This window comes from Lampetra fluviatilis, chromosome 10 (genome assembly GCF_964198595.1).
Source record: "Lampetra fluviatilis chromosome 10, kcLamFluv1.1, whole genome shotgun sequence".
NCBI classification, from domain to species: domain Eukaryota; kingdom Metazoa; phylum Chordata; class Hyperoartia; order Petromyzontiformes; family Petromyzontidae; genus Lampetra; species Lampetra fluviatilis.
This window is the reverse complement of record NC_136284.1, coordinates 6,539,937-6,559,028: the sequence shown is the minus strand read 5'-3', so window position 1 is coordinate 6,559,028 and position 19,092 is coordinate 6,539,937. Positions and strand designations below refer to the sequence as shown.

The 19,092-nt window shown below is 47.2% G+C and overlaps 1 protein-coding gene across 2 annotated transcripts in view; it reads right to left on the bottom strand.

Moving 5' to 3' along the window:
• Window positions 1–19,092, bottom strand: part of LOC144934495 (zinc finger protein GLI4-like) — an 87,153-nt gene that overhangs the window by 58,644 nt on the left and 9,417 nt on the right. For both annotated transcript variants that reach the window (XM_078860313.1, XM_078860314.1), the window contains exon 2: window positions 11,829–11,972. In XM_078860313.1, the coding sequence (XP_078716439.1) occupies window positions 11,829–11,940 (112 nt within the window). In that variant the 5' untranslated portion in view covers window positions 11,941–11,972. The remainder of the gene's footprint in view (window positions 1–11,828; window positions 11,973–19,092) is intronic.

The following is a 19,092-nucleotide window of genomic DNA, read 5'->3' as shown; positions in this document are numbered from 1 at the left end:
CAAATGATCCACAAGAGAGACTCAAAGCTGGCACGGGCTTCCGAGTCAGAGTTGATCACTTTCACCCTACGATGACAACAATGGAAACGCAGTGCACGGCAAGCGCATTCTTGGTGGAAAAAGAAAAGGTTTATCTTTGAACTGTACCAGGGGGGTGCAGAGGACAGACAAAGCAAAAAATACGAGGGATATTAATATTTCTGTAGGGAGATGGGGGGGAGGCACGGGGCGACCACTGGGTGTCCGGGAGGAAGAGAGCTGGTGGGGAGGGGGGGGGTCTAGGTACAGAAGTCTGCCCCACGGCAGGGTGCTCAGAGAGGGAGTCTCGTACAAAGGCAGAGGATGTCGGCGTTCATAAAAATTCCCTCCTTTCGCCACCATCAATACCTGGGCAACGTGCGGTAGCGGACAGCCTCCACGCCACAGACCATCCTGCGGTGACACTGACGTGTCGTAAACAGAATCCTTTCGCCATTGAAACCGAGCGCATGCTCACGATTCTCTAATAACGTTTTTTCATGAAGAACAAAAACAAATGCATGCTTTAATTGTTAACGAATCGTCAGGATTCTCATTTTTTTTAACTTGTTGAAGAATGCTTTTTTCAACTTTCCTCTTTACAGATTTTTAGGGGGCTGTGAATCAAGGTGTTTTATGACAATAGGAGGCGGTGGTGAGATGGCCCATGAGAGGGTGGCTATAAATCTGAAGGCCCTAGTCCTCGATGCTATTTCCTGACTTTGATGTACATGTGCGTGCACTCCCTCGCCTAGCGAGCAGGGAGTCAGCCCAGCGAGTGAGTGTGGGGTGAGTGATCGAGGCCCCCAGTGAGTGAGCGTGGGGTTAGTAGACATGGGTGACTCTTGTGTAACCATGGGAATGGCCGCATTACTTGCACCAGCGTGGCTTTTGCCCCCCCCCCACCAAACACCCACCCCGACAACGAGCAGACCCTGCAAGCAGATTAATTGAAATTTTTTTGCAAAGAATTTCAGATGAAATCCTGGAGAAAAATGCTTTAACAAAGGGTCTACAAGAGAGGGCCCAAGCCAGCGCACACTTCACTGCACCCACTGCATCAATGAGCACGAGGGTGGAGAGAATTCAAGCTGTTTTGCGCACCCAACACAAATATTTTCCTTTGTTTACAAAAACGTTCCATTTTTTCTCGTATTTTTTTTATTTCGTGGCGACATATCGATAGGTATCATTTTTTGCTCTTTCTGTGAAGCGTAAACATTCATACCCAAAATAACATTTTAAAAAGGCTTGCAGCTCTCGCGCCTTCTTGTTTTGCCGTTGCAAGCACGTTGCCCTTATTGTCACGATAACCAAGGTTTGAATCCCGCTCTGTGGCATGACCAATAACAATAAGAGTCCAGCAAAAATAATAATGATAATCGAGGACATCAACGCGGGTCTGTCCTCTGGATGCGGAGGCGAAGCTGTGACCTGAGCCCCCTCCGCTCAGTCGGCCGAGCAAGCGGAGCAAACAGCAGCCGCGTTCTCCGACACCGCTATTTACAAGGCCACTGACAGACACGCCAACGGGCAGCCCCGTCACGCTGCCTTCACTCGCTCCCAGCAACACGAGTGTTGAGTAAACCCTGCCGCAGGTCGTGCGCGTGAGGCATGCGGAGCATCTGCACCGAACGTGTGTCACATGGTCACGCCGTGCAGTGGCGGCAACCGGGTAGGGCCATGGATTGGGGCGGCAGGCGGAGGGGAGATGGGGGTTGAGTGGTGGGGGGGGGAACGGGGGAAAGGTAGTTGGGGGGATAGGGTTGGGGGAGCAGGGGGCACAGCTTTCCGGAGTCGGGGGGGGGGGGTGAACGAGCTAAATAAAACCCCACAAGAAATTGAAAACTAAAATCTCTTAAGAATCAAAAATCCTAAAGAAAGCCGATGGGATTGTGTGGGAGTTCAAAATTTAATTTCGATGCTCGGGGGGACTGCTGTGAAAACCAAACCAACTTTTTTTTAAACTAGAGACAGCGACTTCAGATAAGAGATGTATTCAACAGTCTCCGTGGAGTTGCTTCAAGAAGAAGAAAATATTAACCACCAGCGACCCCTATGCCTCCGAGTCACGCCCAGGACACACATGGTGGAGAAGCCACTGCATGCATCACGGGATGAAGTAAACACTTTGCGGTGTGTACGTGTGTGTTGAACTTCTTTTGCAGCGTATATAGCAGACCCCGCTAATCGGAGGTTGCTCATGAAACCGGAGAGTTGAGATCAACTCGTCTGGGGCAGACCTTCGTCCGGTACATTTCACCATCGCTGCGACAATTTTACACGTGGGAAAGATTACGGAAATTAAATAAACATTTAATTATTACAACAATAACTATTCAACAAGTACTGTAAACATCTCCAATGTAAAATAGTCGCCTGTGCAGCAACGCGAGAGATTGCGTGCCATCGTTGCATTTGTATTACCTCCTCTTCTTCTGCACGAGTGCTGCTGACCCAGAGTATTACATATACAAACAATGCAGAGAATACTGGATTAAGTAAATATTCAAATGTACGCCATGAAGAAAAACTTTGATTTACAAAAATGTATGCCTACATATTTACATTTGAGTAAGGGGCAAACGAAAACATCCAAAGTAAAATTAACTTGAGATAGACATTTTTACAGGGGCCCAACATGAGCTATTCATTACTTACTAAGCCTATCACAATAACGACTGCATTGACGAGAGGGAGAGAGAAATAAATACTCATTGAAAATAAAGCAATAAGATCCATCCAGAGCCCACTTTTAATGAATATTCTGCCAGGAAAAGCTCTTTGGCCACCGTTCGCGACTAGATCGCGTGCCCTTCAGCAGCAGCCAGCCACTTATACAACCGAGGGTCAACGCGAGCTCCTCCATGCAGTTCCTGAAGATGTCAGCACGTGGAGCGAAACGTCGGACATCACGCCAAACAAAGCACGGTACAACGTGAAAACACGGTACAACGTGAAAACAACATGCCACTGATGCTATCCTGCACACACACTGTACCAAACGGCCGTCTGGGGGCACACAGCCAGGATCACACATTCGGCCCGTCGCAGTTTATTTTAAAAGTTTATGATATTTTTCTTTCTGTTATCAACGGTGGCGAGTCAACGTGCCCACACCAGCCTGGGAAAGCAGTGCAGGCTTTCCTTGTGTGGAACTAATGGAGCATGAGCCGCCTCTCTGCTGGGGGAATAATTTATTGTGGTGAAGCATCCAGACTTTGTTGTTTTTTTTTCTCTTTTAGCCAAAAACAAGCCTCGCCACCTCCCTTGTGACTCTCCTTAAATCTTTCCAAAAGGTTTGTTTTGCTTTAAACGATCCAGGGGGATGCGGAAGGGGTGGGTGGGGGATGCGGGTAGCCTGGGGGGGCGGAGAAGGGAGCAGCGGTTTCTGTCTCACACCAGTGCCATTAGAGAGCGGGCGTCGAAAAACATTCCAGCCTCCTTAATTTTTGGGGGGAGAAGATTGACAAGGACGATCGGGGGTTAGCGACGCCCGGCGCCATGCGCTGGATGCTCAGCTTCCTTCCCAGCTGCTGACCTCCAAGGCTCTGCCAAAGCCTGGCAATTAATGGTTGTCAGCAGAGCTTTTAAATTTCCCCACCCGGCATAGCACATCCAGTATACTTCTCACGGTGGATGTGGGTACTAATGAGTCATGTGTCACCGACTCCAGTTTACCGGCGACCCGGGAAATATTCAATGAAAAGTTAAGTCCAGGCCATGAGTGTGGAGGCTTCAATCATCAACATCTGTCAAGTGTGAGAGAATATGCAACAGACCGCACAGTGTTCACGATTGGCGCTCATGATTTGTTGCTTCTGATGATGATGATGACAGCACATAAGGATCATAACAATGATCATTATGATATATATATTTTGCAACCAACGCAGGAATGGGATTTTTTTTTCACTGAAAAATGTGTTTTTTATACTGTACAAGCAAACATAAGCCAGCATATAAAATGTCTGGAAAAGCTCATAAAATATAAAATATGTGTAAAAATGTATTGCCAAGGCAGTAAATGACAAAGGAACATGGAAATCAAAACAACACAAAACTATTTTCTTTTTTAAAGTATTCGCAACCGAATACTGTACTCGTTGGCCATAAATTTCACTTAATCTCCGCACATCTGCAAATATCCCTTGAGTCAGATACCGCACGTCAAAGCCCACTGTGTGCGAGGCACGTTATGCGGCTGTGCACGATCAAACTTATAACACTCGTGCTCCCAACAGTCAAACACTCCCATCAATAGTCACACTACGTTAGGAAAAAGTTTAGCCGGCTGGCTGTAAGGATGGACGGACAGTCACATCCAAAGGACGCGCGGGCTGCTGTATTAGGAATACGTTTTGCTGGCTGGCTGGCTGGCGGGACGGATGGACGAATGGACGGTCACATCAGCAGAACCTGGGGGCTGCTAGCTGTAATAATAAGAATGATACAGAATTACATTCCAAGTTGGCTGGAGGCTGTTCATCCTTGCAATACAGTATTCAATATCAACAATACAACTGTACGAAGAAAAAAAAACCCGTAAAACATTACAACGATGATCTTTACTTTGGGCCCGTCGCTCCACCGCCGTGTGTTTTTTTTATTAACGGTTTTGCCACAAAATCTCATGCGGGGCTCCGCATGCGGCGAGGAAAGCATGCCCCCCCCCTCCGCTCCTGCCTCAGCTCTCACGAACGCCTCCCCCTCCACGGTAAGTTCCGCCGTGAGCTCGGCAAAAGAATGCGGGGAAATTAAAAGCACCTGTCGGTAAAAACGAAAGGGGGGGGGGGGGAAGCCAGGCCATTACCCTAGTCCCAAGTTGGAGAAGACTCGGATCACAGCGGCGAATTTCCAGTAACCTCTTACCCATCGACGCCTCGTGACCAAATGCAACAATTGAACGCTATGGTGGCCACACAGCATGCGTCCGAGATCTAAAACAACGAACTCGTTGCTATTATATTTTATCGAGGGTTGCTAAGCGCATGCTCCCAAAAGCCCACAACGCCAAATGGCCAGAAACAAACAGCACCAATGAAGATGTAATAGATAAGAGTGAACGCGTTTCTTGAATTGAGCAAGGTTATTAGAAGAGATCAGGAACAGAGATGATGGGAGGGAATTCCGAAGTCGAGCAGTGGTGGGTAAGCAGCAGACAGAGAAGTGTTTTGACCTGCAGGGTGGAGGTTGAACACAGTGTGGAGGAGACAGACGAAACAGTCAGTGTCCGGTGAACCAACATTAGTGGAGGAAAATAATAAAATAATAAAAATAAAACATAAGAAAATAATTCTCACGACGTTTTGGCTACAACGTAAGCAGCCGTCTTCAGGTGGAGAACAGGTCTGTCTGCCTTCTCGACAGACCTGTTCTCCACCTGAAGACGGCTGCTTGCGTTGTGGCCGAAACGTTGTGAGAATAATTGTATTATGTTTTATTTTTATTATTTTATTATTTTCCTTCTACGTGACTTTACCGAAAGAACCGAGAAGATGAATCCCTGCAGTCACGAAAGCTTTAAATCGAAAATTAGTGGAGGAATCAATGAGTGAAGCTCATGTGCAAAAGTAATCACGGTAGAAGAGTGATAGGTAGGCGACTGACCACCGGTGTGTGAGTGATCAGAGCAATAATGCAGCAGCAGCAATAATAATAATAACGATGATTAAGAGAATGGCAGTCCCATTGAATCATGCAGTTTAATATCTAGAGTTTCCAATGTAACATCTGTTGCTTTTAGAATTGTTGGCACGAGTAACAAGGAAAACAGAACACGGAATTGTTTTGCATTAAATGTGTAGCCCATTTCTCTTGTTCCTCTACATGGAGAGTATTTCCCCTCAGTCTACCTTGGCAAAGAAGACTTGTCTCAAAAAGCTCTCACGTGGTTATAAATAAAGGATAGAGACTTACTGCGAAACAACTCACACTTGCAAGGGGGAGTTCCGGGGTGCAGTGGTTAGCACCCTGCGCTGTGAACCCAGAGAAATGAGGCCTACCTCGAAAATCTTGATTTCATGCCACGGCTAACATCAGTGGCGAGTTCTATCCGAACTGGTCCATGGAAAGTCCTGGCCCAACCCAATTCTCTTCACCGATCCGCACTGAGCAGTGTCGCCAGGTTACGGTCAAACTACCCCCACATCATCACAGTCTTAAGACAGCAGTGGATCGACAAAATGCTGTAAATTATTAAGCGTGTGTATTTATCACCATCATCCATAAACAATCCACTGCTGGATGAACGTCTTCCCAAGCTGTGATGTCATAATCCACACACCACCTCCTGCACACGAGCCGATTTGATCGCTCAATCTCCAAGTTGGACCCCTCTCGGACGAGTTCCATTCCTTGGCTGCCACTCCAACGTTGTTTCTTGATCATCATCCACCATCCCTTCTAGCGGCAACGTGTCCTGCCCAATCCCACTTCATTTTTTTGTATTATTAACATCCCATGCGATGCGACCGACCTGCGTATGTTCTCTAAACATTCATTACTTTGGAAGACAAACGCATGTTGAAAAGCGTTACAGCATCCATGCAGAGGGATGTTTTTTGTGTATTATTTATATTTGCCTCATGGTGGCGGACCGTACGGCCGTGAGGTTGACGATGAGCTCTAAAATATATATATACAAGAAGAGATGTCCCTAAATGGCTGCTGGCAGTGGCTTTGGCTCTCAGCGTGGGTCTGTTTTGTGCGACGCAAAAGCCCGATCCCTGTTCCATGGACACAAGGGTACGAGCGAGGGCGGTGGGAAGGGGGGGGGGCAGAGGGGTGGGCGGGGGGGAGTGGGCGGAGGGGAGAGGGGTGAAGACTCTGGATTTACTGCACCTTCAGCCACAACCGGCACAAAGCGGGAGCCATGGCCTGGTCTGGAACAAATCACATTATCCCGGCCCACGTGGACTTGAAAAGCTTATAATGAAAAATCCCTTTTTTTAAAGCCCGTTTTTTTATTTTATTTTTTTGCTCCTTAAAGGGTTTGGACATTTTTAAGCAACTCTTCCAAGAGAGGGCCACACACGACGCTCATTCACTCACAATTAGAGAGCGCAGTCAAGCATAAAGGCAAAAGGTCTGCAATAAAGTATTTTTTGGGGGGAATTGAATACAAATAAAAGGTTTTGTTTTGTGTTCCTTGTAAAGTGCTCTATTTATTTTTAAAAAAACGTTTTCACGATTAACAACTGATGCAACATCTCATTTACGAAGTGGTCTGGGCGTTTTAATAATTAGCAATGCGTTGTTGCCACTCATCAAAGGGTCCGAGTTATCTACAGTTGCCCTAATTGGCAGCTCAGGCCCGTTGTTTGATACTAATTATTATCAATTATCCATAATTACTGATCTGAAAAGATTTGAATTCAGCGGAGCAGAAAACTTCAGCGCAATGACTTTTGGGCATTTGGCCATCTCACTGAAGTCAGACTGCGGTCATTCGTTTAGGCATGTGTATGTACGTGTATGCCAGGCGGTTGCTGGACTTGACAGCAGCTGTTCTACAGCAAATTAACCACACATCAAGGCGCGCAGTCATATTTCAGCCACCGAGATGAAAAGTGGTTGCATTTATCGATATCGCCTGTGTGTTGGAGTTGCCGAATGCATTTGTTAAACCGCAAGCTGTGAATTGCCCATTTGATTTGCAAGTCCTACACACATCTCGCTCGATTGGAAGAGCAGGCTGTAACTCAATTGGGTGTCAGAGGGTCCACAGTTTACTTTGCAAAAGTCTTTGCGTCATTGATAAGTTCCTCGGAAGAAAAAATAATTCAGTTGGTTGACCACAGGTTGAGCTTCCAACAATCTGATAAATAGAAATGTGCATTCGTACAAGGGCCAGGGCGGAGGGCGCATTTCATAATTCCCTCCCACGCGCAATCGAATTAATTTGCGCGCACGTGAAACTGCCGTCGTGGTATTCTCCATTCGGCACTTGATGCTCGCGATCCATCTAACCCCCCCCCCCGCCCTTGGCTGCCCCCCCACTCTCCTCGCCCCTTCCGTGCCCTTAGCGCTCGCACACCCCAATGCCTCTGAGCTGAGAGCCAGACAGGCCCTGTTTACTGTATCGCGTTTCTCTCCCCCAACCCCCCGGAACCAACAACACCGGGGCGGCCCGTGAACACGAGCCGCCCGCCGCGGCGCCCTCTCGCGCCGCCGGCCAGCGGCTTTGTTCTCACCTCCTGATGGATGAGCCGTGTTGTTTTAATGGAGAACACAAAGTGTTTGGGAGTTCAAATGTTTTCTCCAACAAGGCCATGTTTTTCCCCCTTAAAAAAAATAAAACATTACTTAAGCTGTCGGTAAACACCCACGATATATTTCAACGCAAGCACAATAGTGTTTTTTTTTTTAAACAGACATAACGTGGAAATGGCAGCATCGTAAAGTATTTTGGTATTTGACAATTTTCAAGTTTGTGCGGAGGGCATTAAAATTTTTTATTATTTTAATTACAGCAGGAGGATTTATTTACGTAGAATTATGCAAACTAAACAAGTCTCCACTATCCAACATTCAAACTAAAATTGTGACGTCTGGCTGAGAACATTTAATGTTCTGCAACATTGCACTCCAAGCACAAAAATAAAAGAAAACGAGTTCACACAAATTTACCACAGCCTGCGTAAAGATTGACTTCAGGGTCTCTCAGTGTTTTTCAGCCATAGTCGATTTATTTTATTGCTTTTCTCAGTAAGGTCTCACTTAAGAGCACACAGTGCATAAAGGTAAGTGTTTGTTGACCGTCGGACTGTTTAAAGAAATTTAATCCGAGTTGACCACTTGGAGGGTTCAGCAACCCCAGAGCTCAGGCGAGATTAGGGCTCAGAAAACGCGGACAGATATCCCGCGCCTGCTCGCTCGTTAGGGTTTTAGTGCCTCGGACTATCGGCCATCTCCACGTGAAGCCGTGTCCGTCGGCTCGAGCCTGGGATCCATTATCGAGATATTCGGGGTCGGTCCCCCAGACCGCAAGAAGCGTCTGGTGTCTGGTCTCTCCCGTGCCTCACCCTCGACGGGTCAGCCTCAACATCAATCGCACGTCAAGCGATAAGCGCGCCTTTAAATCCAAACCCAACAGCCTTTGCCAAAGTCACCGCGCGAATGTCAGAAGAGACAACGGCTCGTCTGTCGCCACTGATGGCGCGGAGCACCGGGGGTGAGCGCCGCCTTGAGCCTGTTCTTTTTGCAAGAGCCGGCGGAATATCTCCAAGTGAAAGCAGGCGGAATGAAGAAGCCAGAGCCTTAGCGGGGGTTACCATTATTCTTGAGAAGGCAAGGGAGGCGAGAATCAGGTGGTTTGGGCATGTGTTGAGAAGGCACAAAGAAGATGCAATTAGAAGGACTACATGGATTAAAGCATGTAGAGACTCACACAGAGACCCACAGATGCGTAGAGAGACGCATAGATTAGAAGGGCTATGGGGATGTCACCAGTGCAGGGGCAGAAGGAGTAGAGGGAGAATGAGGGTGACGTATAAGGATGCGGTGGAGCGAGATATAAGAATGGATGTGAATGGAGAAGAGGCGCGAAACAGCAGCACGTGGAGGAATATGTTTGGCTTACAAGACACAAGTGACTACAGTGGTCACTGCTTAGCAATAACGTCATCAATATGACATTACTCCACTGCAGGAAACACTTCACATTCGTGGAGAGTTGGGCACAGTGCAACTTTCACAGAGTTGCTAAGGACCAACAACCTAGCACATTATGAGATCTCTTTTACCAGTGGCAAAATATAATGGTAGGTTTTTACCCTTTAAACTGGTACAAAACTGACACCTTTATTCAAGGCATCATGTTTGCAATGACCACAACACAAGTAGTCAATAAAGCAAACAAAAAGAAGCAACTCTGATAAGGATAATAATATGCACTGTCCTTGAAGTTGATTGGCCCACACCCGAGACGGCTTTCTTTAGAGCCTTCTGGTGTCATCTGGCCCTACACCAATGGGGACTAGGCTCTAAAGAAAGCCGTCTCGGGTGTGGGCCAATCAACTTCAAGGACAGTGCATATTATTATCCTTATCAGAGTAGCTTCTTTTTGTTTGCTTTATTGACTACTTGTGTTGTGGTCATTGCAAACATGATGCCTTGAATAAAGGTGTCAGTTTTGTACCAGTTAAAAGGGTAAAAACCTACCATTAAACCTAGCACATCTCATGCCACTGCTTTGATTATGCCAGAGACAAGACGGGAGCAAATCCGTACAGCCCTCTTAACCTCTTTATTAGGCGAAATGCAACACCTCCTTTGACCCCGGCCGCACAATGCTTTGCGATGACGGCGGACATGAAAGACATTCTTTAATTCCCTTTTGGGCGCGAGCCCTGCTGCAGCGTGAGTAATGAAATTTGCACAGGTGCGAGCTGAATGCGCCCTCCAGATTCAGCTCCCAAGTCACTGATGAATGGGTGGCGCATTTCCGAACTGGTATTTTTTAATAAAACAGGGTCAATTACCTTCTATTTGTCCTTCACCATTCCCCGTGTTTACCTTTGAAGTACGCACGCGAGTCTTTGGCAGATAAACACATTACGCACCTAAGCGAGCAGAAAGCGGCATTTTGTATCGTCGCGTAAAGCCGTAGTGGATGCCTTCTGAGCGAGCGCTGCCCAGTTGGGAACTGTTTCTTGGCTCGGCACGTGAGATTGTGGGTGGGCAGCATCACGCATGCCCCAGCGCGCTCATTCCATCGCCAGCAGCAAGCACGACGCTGGCTTTCGTGTTTCAGCCCGAGGTGACCCCCAAAAGCGGTCGGTCCTCGGCAGGTACAATAGCTGGAATGGACCCCAGTTTTTTTTTGTACAAAACAAGTGCTACACCAGCCTTGGCTGAGCATACAGAATTTAATTTGTGGGGAAGGGGGGGGGCTGCCTTTTCTGCATCCCCTCATTATCGACAGGAGCCGAGTGTCCTTACAAAGTACGATCGTAAACTTTTGTTCTAACGTCTCCGAGGTGGCAGGAGAGATGACATTGTGTCAGCGCGTTCACACTCGAGTGCAGTTTCACCTGCGACTTGGGCACGGGTTTTATGGTCACAAGTCAGTTCGTATTTAAATTCAATGATATTCCAACATACCCATATAACCCTGACCCAAGCACCATCATGATGAGCAGGGAGACATTGGGAGAGAGTAAAACGGGAGAGAGAGAGAGAGAATGAGACGATGAGAGAGATGGGCAGTACGAGATTAAGAGTGATTGAGTAAAAGAGATGACAGAGAGCTGGGCAGGGGGAGATGGGGAGAGAAAGATGCATAGAGAGCAATGGGCAGAGAAAGCTGACCAGGAAGAGATGGAAAAATGAGATATTCCACAAGAGAAAGAGAGATGGTCAGGAATTGTCAAATTCTTTTTGCGTTTAGTTTGTTATACTTCCTCCGGCACCTACGATTTGCACAGTTGGCTACGCATGGTGCGAAAACAATTCAACACATATATACACATGCATAACGAATAAAGAGATGGGCAGTGTGAGATGGACAAGGATAGATGGACGGAGAAAGGTTGGGCAGGGAAAGATGGGCAGGGAAAGATGGACAGGGAAAGATGGGCAGGGAGAGTTGGGCAGGGAAAGATGGGCAGGAAAAGTTGGGCAGGTAAAGTTGGGCAGGAAAAGTTGGGCAGGGAGAGTTGGGCAGGGAAAGATGGGCAGGGAAAGATGGGCAGGGAGATGTGGACACTGTGATGTAGCCAGACGGAAGCAGAAAGCCGAGTGTTGGGACAGGCCGTGAGGTGCAGCGCTGCGATGGCGTGTGGGGGTGACGGCCGTGCCGGGCTGACCATGAGGCGTGGTGCTGGAGGCCGGGGCCCTCTCCGCCGCCACGTCCTCAGCCTTGCACCCGCCTGGCGGCGCTGCCGCCGGCCGCTCCGCCGTCTCCATGGTAACCGGCATTGCTCAGGGCCCCATCCCAGAGGGCAGTAGGCCTCAAAGGACAAGAGAAAACAACAAAGACTGTAGCAAATGCCGAGATAATTATTAGGCAAATGTTTACTTTTGAATTTTTCATATATACACAAAAACAGTGTAGTGTTTTCACAGTGGTTGGTGTATTTCACCTTGATCCCAGCGACCTGCGTTCGATTCCTGATCAAGGTAACATCATGAGCGAGTGATATCTAAATAGGTGATGTTAATTCCATTCACCAACCCACACTGACCAGCATGGTGAGGTCTGGCCAACAACCCTTATTCACCCATAACCAATATGTTGTCGGGAAGCATTCATCCAGCAGTGAATTGACAAAGGATTGTAAATTGTATATACAGTATTCATTATAAAAAGACCTTTGCACGGGGATATGTACTCAGCAATTACCTAAGAATGTACCTTGGAGAAATTTGATTCACATCGCATCCGAATACAACGACGCCTCAAGATTACGTTAAAGACTGTTATTCTAAATAGAGGTTCAGGTTAAAAAAGTGAACAGATGTTTTGTTCCCAAGGGAAATGTTTAGTTTGTGGAGGGAAGACAATTACTGCTAAAAACCTATCCAGAAACCTACTTACTCTACTGCCTCCTACAGGCACAACTCTGTCCCTGCAAGCGGGTGTCTCATGAACACAATCTGCTCACGATCCACCTACCCCATCGGTCAAGTCACAGCACTTTGCAAACCATTTCTAAACTGCGTCCCTTTGTAGAGAAGAAAAGCAAATCCCCCATACAACCGTTTCGAGTCAAACACTCCCCTCCACCAGTCACTTCGCCACACACGCGCACACACAGGAGCTGTGACCTTTGAGAAGAAGCGATTGGGAGCTACTCGCCATAATTAAATTTCATAGCTGTATTGAGGAAATTAAAGGCGAACGGAGGGGGGGGGGTTAAGTCAAGGGCCATTCTCCTCAGCCGCTAGAGAGCCCTCACACGTGTTTGCTCTCCGTTCTGGTGGCGAGTGGCAGGGCGGACGTCACCCCCATTGTGTCTCCCGAGAAAGAGCAAACACCGAGATCATCGCGCCTCCTACGCATCGGCATCGGCGCCGCACTCTGCATAATGACGATACGCAGAGGTGGGACAAAGTCATTGTTATGCAAGTCCAAGTCGAGTCGCAAGTCATCAAATTCATGACTCGAGTCTGACTCAAGTCCAAGTCACATGACTCGAGTCCACACCTCTGACGATACGTGCCCTCAGTCGCTCGCTCGCCCTGCGGAGTGTCTGCCAGCCAGCCACACAGGAACCACCGCACTCGTCATTAATGCCGGCGGATAGCGGGGGGAAATGTATACAGCCAGCCAGATGTTCCAAGCAATGGCCCTTCTAAATCAGAGGGCCAGAAAGTTTGACCGACTTAGAAGTAAAACGGCACTCATAGTCGGAGATAGCTCCCGCAGTGTAAATAGGTTTTCCCCCTTTTTTCTGGCAACAAAATAGGTGTTAAGATGTTAAAACAACAAACTGAAACCTTTTTACAAGGAATCATGTCTGCATTAACCACAATGCTTGTGGTCAGAATGCAAACAAAAAACACTGATAATATATGCATTGTCCTTGAAACTGATTGGTCCACACCAGAGACAGCTTTCTTTTGTTTTGTTGCCAGAAAAAAGGAAAAACCCAATTATCATATTTTGGTACTGGCAAAGGAGGTCCCAGATGCTCACCCCGAGCTCTCATTACTCTGATAGTGCATTGTCTTTGGGCTATATGCCTTTTGGCGTCCTCTGGTCGAACACCGTTTGAGACAAGGCTCAAAAGAAATCTGTCTCTGGTGTGGACCAATCAGTTTCAAGGACAATGCATATATTATCAGACGCTGTCGCCTCGACAGACCTGGTTTCACCTGAGGACGGCTGCTTGCGTTGTGGCCGAAACATCGTGAGAATTATTTTATTATGTTTTATTTTTATTATTTTATTACTTCCCTTATCAGAGTATATTTTTTGTTGCATTCTGACCACAAGCATTGTGGTTAATGCAGACATGATTCCTTGTAAAAGGTTTCAGTTTGGTGTTTTAACATCTTAACACCTGTTTTGTTACCAGAAAAAAAAAGTGGGAAAACCTATTATCATGGGAGCATAGAATTACCATACAACAAAAATTTTTTGGCGGCAATGCCCTCTGCTGACCACCAAAGTGCACGGCCCATCAGCCACCTATGACAACCTGGCATGCACAATGATCACCCATCCAAACACTTATCCAAGCTCAAAGCCTGCTTAGCTTCTGCGGCCTGATGAAATCAGTTGCGTTCTGAGTTATTTGTTCATAGGCCAGTAAACTATTCTCAAACATATACAGTATTAATTACAAATATGCTGAGTAGTTTTGAGTTGGGCCTCTGCACGACTGCCAGTGCAGTCCATTACACTTCTACCACACGTTGCTCATCACACAACACATGGCCACACCACGACCTCAATCGATTTATATTTTAAATGTAGGTTAATTTGCTCTGGAAGTTCTCAGCATGTCAAAGCGAAGACAATTTGTATATACATTCAGATGTACTGTAATTATGTTGCTCTTAGACATATTTTCCTACGTGGACTCGAAATTTTAGGTCTGGCAGAAAAGGGAAAAGCTGATAGAAGCGAAGAGAGCCAAGGACATATTCATCGTGCTGGGAATTACACTCAAGAGACAAGAATCTGAATGCAGAGAGCACATGCAATTCAGACGCATTACATTGACTGTAATACATGTGGGCTCGATAGGGATGATGGCCGATGGACAAGAGACTAATGATGGCATGGCAGCCGAAGGAGAAGAACACATCTGAGAGTGCTACCATCAAAGAGAGGCAGCAATGAGGTTATGCAATGCACAGGAGTGAGATGGTTTGTGGGGTCAGAGTAATAAGTAATCAGTGGCGTTATAGGCTGGAGCCCTCGACACAACATTGCAGAGCTTGTTCAGGGCAATGGGGAGACCTTCATCCAGCAGTGGATGGACCATGGCGGCTGATGATGATGATGACGATCCGGACTCCACCAAGACAACTTACAGCGCGTTATTTAATGGGCTGTGCAGAAACGTTACGATTATTGCCACAAATGTTTAGGTCTTTTTTTCGTAATTTTGGATGTTTCGCCAATACCGGTTCCATTGTGTGATTGTTGTTTTTATTTAGTTGTGGGAGGAAACTGGAGAACCCCGAGGAAATCGATACATAGCGGGGGGGAGAACATAAAGACGCCACACTGAACGGTAACCGAGCCAGAAATCGAATCCAGGGCCTCTCTCACCACGACGCACAAGCGTTCCTGCCACGTCTGTTACTGCTGCGCCACCCTGCTGCTCAGAATCACATGCCCTTTCGCTTACGAGTGCCAAGTAAGTTCTGCAACGACTTGCTTAAAACGCCGGCGTATGAACAAATACAGATCTGTTCATGGGCTGGGCAATGGTTAGCCCTGCAAACTAGAACTGCCCATTAACAATGGTAAAATCCAAGTGTTCCAAACCTAACACTGCCACCTCACACGTGCCCCTGTCCCCCGGTGGATTCAAGAGGCAGTGCTGCAGGTGCGAGGGCAGGACAGCGCCAAACTGGAGCACATTGTTGGGGCTCCTCCAGCACCACGCGTTAACACCGGTCCAGAAAACATCTCTTGTTCGCCGTGACATTCCAGGCAGTAAATTATTGGGGCACCGTCGGCACGCACGCAGTAGCTGTGCATGTGTGCGCGTGCATCATTGCTAGAACAACACGTTACCCCATACTGCCGACATAAACTATTGCACCAAGTGCTATTATCGAGCACCTATTAAGGCTTGCACAGTATACGACGGGGTGGTGTGGCCGAAAACAACGCCCGGCCACCTTGATCTCCACAGTGTTGAGCTATAAACACCACACTAGGTACAGATTTATGTCCGAGCCGACTGAGGGGGGACTCAGGGCTGGTTCAAATATTCACGCCGCTGATGTTCGGAGTGGCTGCGAATGAAACTTGGTTAGCCGGGGTTCATAGCGCCGTACGGTTTTAATATGTTCAGCACTTGACGCAACAGCCTGTGTCGGCTACATGGGATATCGTTGTCTTTTCTAAAAAAAAGAACAGAGTGGGTTGGTATTGCTGTGGCTAGCATTGCATTGCGAAAGGAACCAGGCCACCTGCTACGACTAACAATCAGTGACAAATATCTGGACTGGTCCTGAACCTCCCATAGCCGGCCGAAGCACTCAGGAGACAGTCTGTCCGTGCCTGGAGCTGGCCACACCAACCCGCTCGCGTGCACTGCCAACCTTCATCGCCACGCACGAACAGCACTTGCCCCAACAGCTTGTGTCGGCTACACTGGGGAACTTTGTCATTACTTCGTGCTGGTGGCGGTGGGAAGGATTGGGGGAGTGGAGGGGGGTATGGAGGAGTTGTTGCAGGGGGCAGTCCCAAGTGGGAGTGAAGGGGTAGGCGGAGTGTGAAGGATTTGAGGGGGTAGAGGCGAGGTGGGGGGGGGGAGCGGTCTTTGTGAGCGCCTGCCCGGGTAGGATTATTCTCACGTCGTTCACCCCGAGCAGGCATTGTCGCCACTCACCAGGGTGGAAATAAAAGGCTTTTTTTTAATCGGAATGCCAACGCCTACACTTTGTTTTATTCGGTCAGAGTCCTATTAGGGCTGCACACTGGGCTGAAAACAGCAAGAAGCACAATTTTCGTAGCCGAATAAAAAAACAACTCCCGCGGCCGCATCTAAAAGTATAAACTCGTACATTAAGCACGGCGGCATCTGAGAGGTGGTACCGTGGTCCCTGGGACAGTAGGTAACGTCAAACTGAAAACCCCTAAAAGATATCATGCGCAGCCGCATTCCACTAGAGCAGGATAAGATCTCCTCTCTCTGTGGGTGTGAGTTTGAGCGCGGGCCGCGTTCACAGAGGCTGGTGGTGCGGTCTAAGCCTCTGCCGTACATCTTGACTAAGTTTGAGCCAATTCCCGGCAGCACCCCAGCACATCAGCGCTCACTCCACCCATATGGTCAGCGTTCACCTCCAGCGAATATTAAAAATTCATATCGCGTGACTGGGAATTCATCTATAAAACCTGACTTGCTACAGAGCCAATGTGTGTGTGATTATATATCCAGTGGCCCAAAAGTTAATTCCGTTGCAGGTCTTTGCGGTTGTTCTGTATTGCTTTCCGATGGGTGTTTTTTTCAAGGTTGTACTGTGTGTGCTGCGGTTGAGTGTGATGTCCGACGTTTTGCACAACATGCCTAAAATGTTTTTTTCAAGATGTGGAGCTGATTGTTGGACATCGTGTCGTATTTATTCCCGGTGTGCTATTGGCACCATGTCATGAGACAAATAATCAATTTAGAAATCGTACAAAAGCAGTGTGCCCTGTGCATCAGAGAAGAGATCTATTCACAAGACATCACGGCAGACTCTTTATCCTTGACACACTAGGGACGCACTTTGTCAGCCTCGTGAGATTTTCGCAAGATAGTTGAAACGAATGTTTTTAATTCTCGCCGTTGGTATTTACACAAATTCGGAACAAATGCAAATTTGACAAGATGGCTTTTTTTGCGCGACTCGGCTAGACACAAACTAAGCGCTCGAGTCACGAGACTCAGCGAGGTTCTCCTGGGTAAACAAGCATAATAAATTTCGATTTAAAGCTTTCGTGACTGCAGGGATTCATCTTCTTGGTTCTTTCGGTAAAGTCACGTAGAAGGGAAGTAATAAAATAATAAAAATAAAACATAATAAAATTATTCTCACGACGTTTCGGCCACAACGCAAGCAGCCGTCCTCAGGTGAAAACCAGACTCTGTCGCCTCGACGGACCTGGTTTTCACCTGAGGACGGCTGCTTTCGTTGTGGCCGAAACGTCGTGAGAATAATTTTATTATGTTTTATTTTTATTATTTTATTACTTCCCTTCTACGTGACTTTACCGAAGAACCAAGAAAAAGCATAATAAAAATAATAAATAATAATCACTAGACTTGAGAACCCAATTTACATCACGGGCGGCTGCTTGGATTCAAATCCATGACCTCAGCAACTCAGCGCTCTGACCTCTGAGCCACCCAATTACTTATCACCCCTTCCCTAAAAAGTGAGTGCGACCTATATCTAGGTTTCCAGTTCGTTTGCTTTTATACACAAGTGGTATTTTTCCCAATTGAAAAACGCTGACAAACAGAAATGTGTAGTGTCTTCCACAAAACATGTCCTACTCGAGAACAGCATTCAGACAAATTACAGTATAGCCTTTATATTTGCTCAATTAATGAATTTTTAGTTGAGAAAAGCTACTCCATGTAACATATCTATTCCACACAATCACAGACAATTAGTACTAGTACACAGCTGTAAAGGACGCAGGAATCAAAGGACACAAAACTAGCAGCGGCTACTAAAGAGAAATAATTTTGTTTTGCAAATGGCGAGGTGCCCATCTTATATAATAAATACAGTACGGTACATTTTTACAGGGTGGCAGGATGGCGTCGTGGGAACACTTGGTGCCTCAAAGCAAGAAGGGAATGACTTCGACTCGGATGTCTTCCTGTGCGGAGTTTTTATGCCCTCTCACTGTGCGGCATGGGTTCCCTCTTGGTTCTCCAGTTTACTCCCAGCACTCTATAGAAAACAAAAACCCGTGTGTCACAGCTGTTGGCCAAACATCCCAACGAAATGGACTGCAAAGTACAAGATTCGAATTACACATCGCAACATCGCCGCCCCCTATTGTGAGACCTTGGCAGGGTCCTCCTGTAAAAGGAATCTTCAGACTCAGTGAGGCTTTCCTGGATAAGCAAGAGTAATCAGAGAAATAATTAGAAAGCGAGAGAGCTATTTCTTCAAAATATTTCATGGAAACCCAGCATATGGAAAGCCACGCCAATATTCGAACCACAAGCTGCTGCAGGGCTCAACGGTGCAATGTGCTGGAATCAGTGCAAAATCTGGGAGAAAGTGCCTCTGCAAAGTTGATGGCATTTTGTTCAAAGATCCGGCGGCTACTGTTTCGCATTCCTCAGAGGAACAGGCATGCGGCAAAACGCACCTATCGTTCTCGTTAACTCCGTCCTCGTTCCCAAACTATTCTCGAACTGACCCCTGCTCTCAGCACTA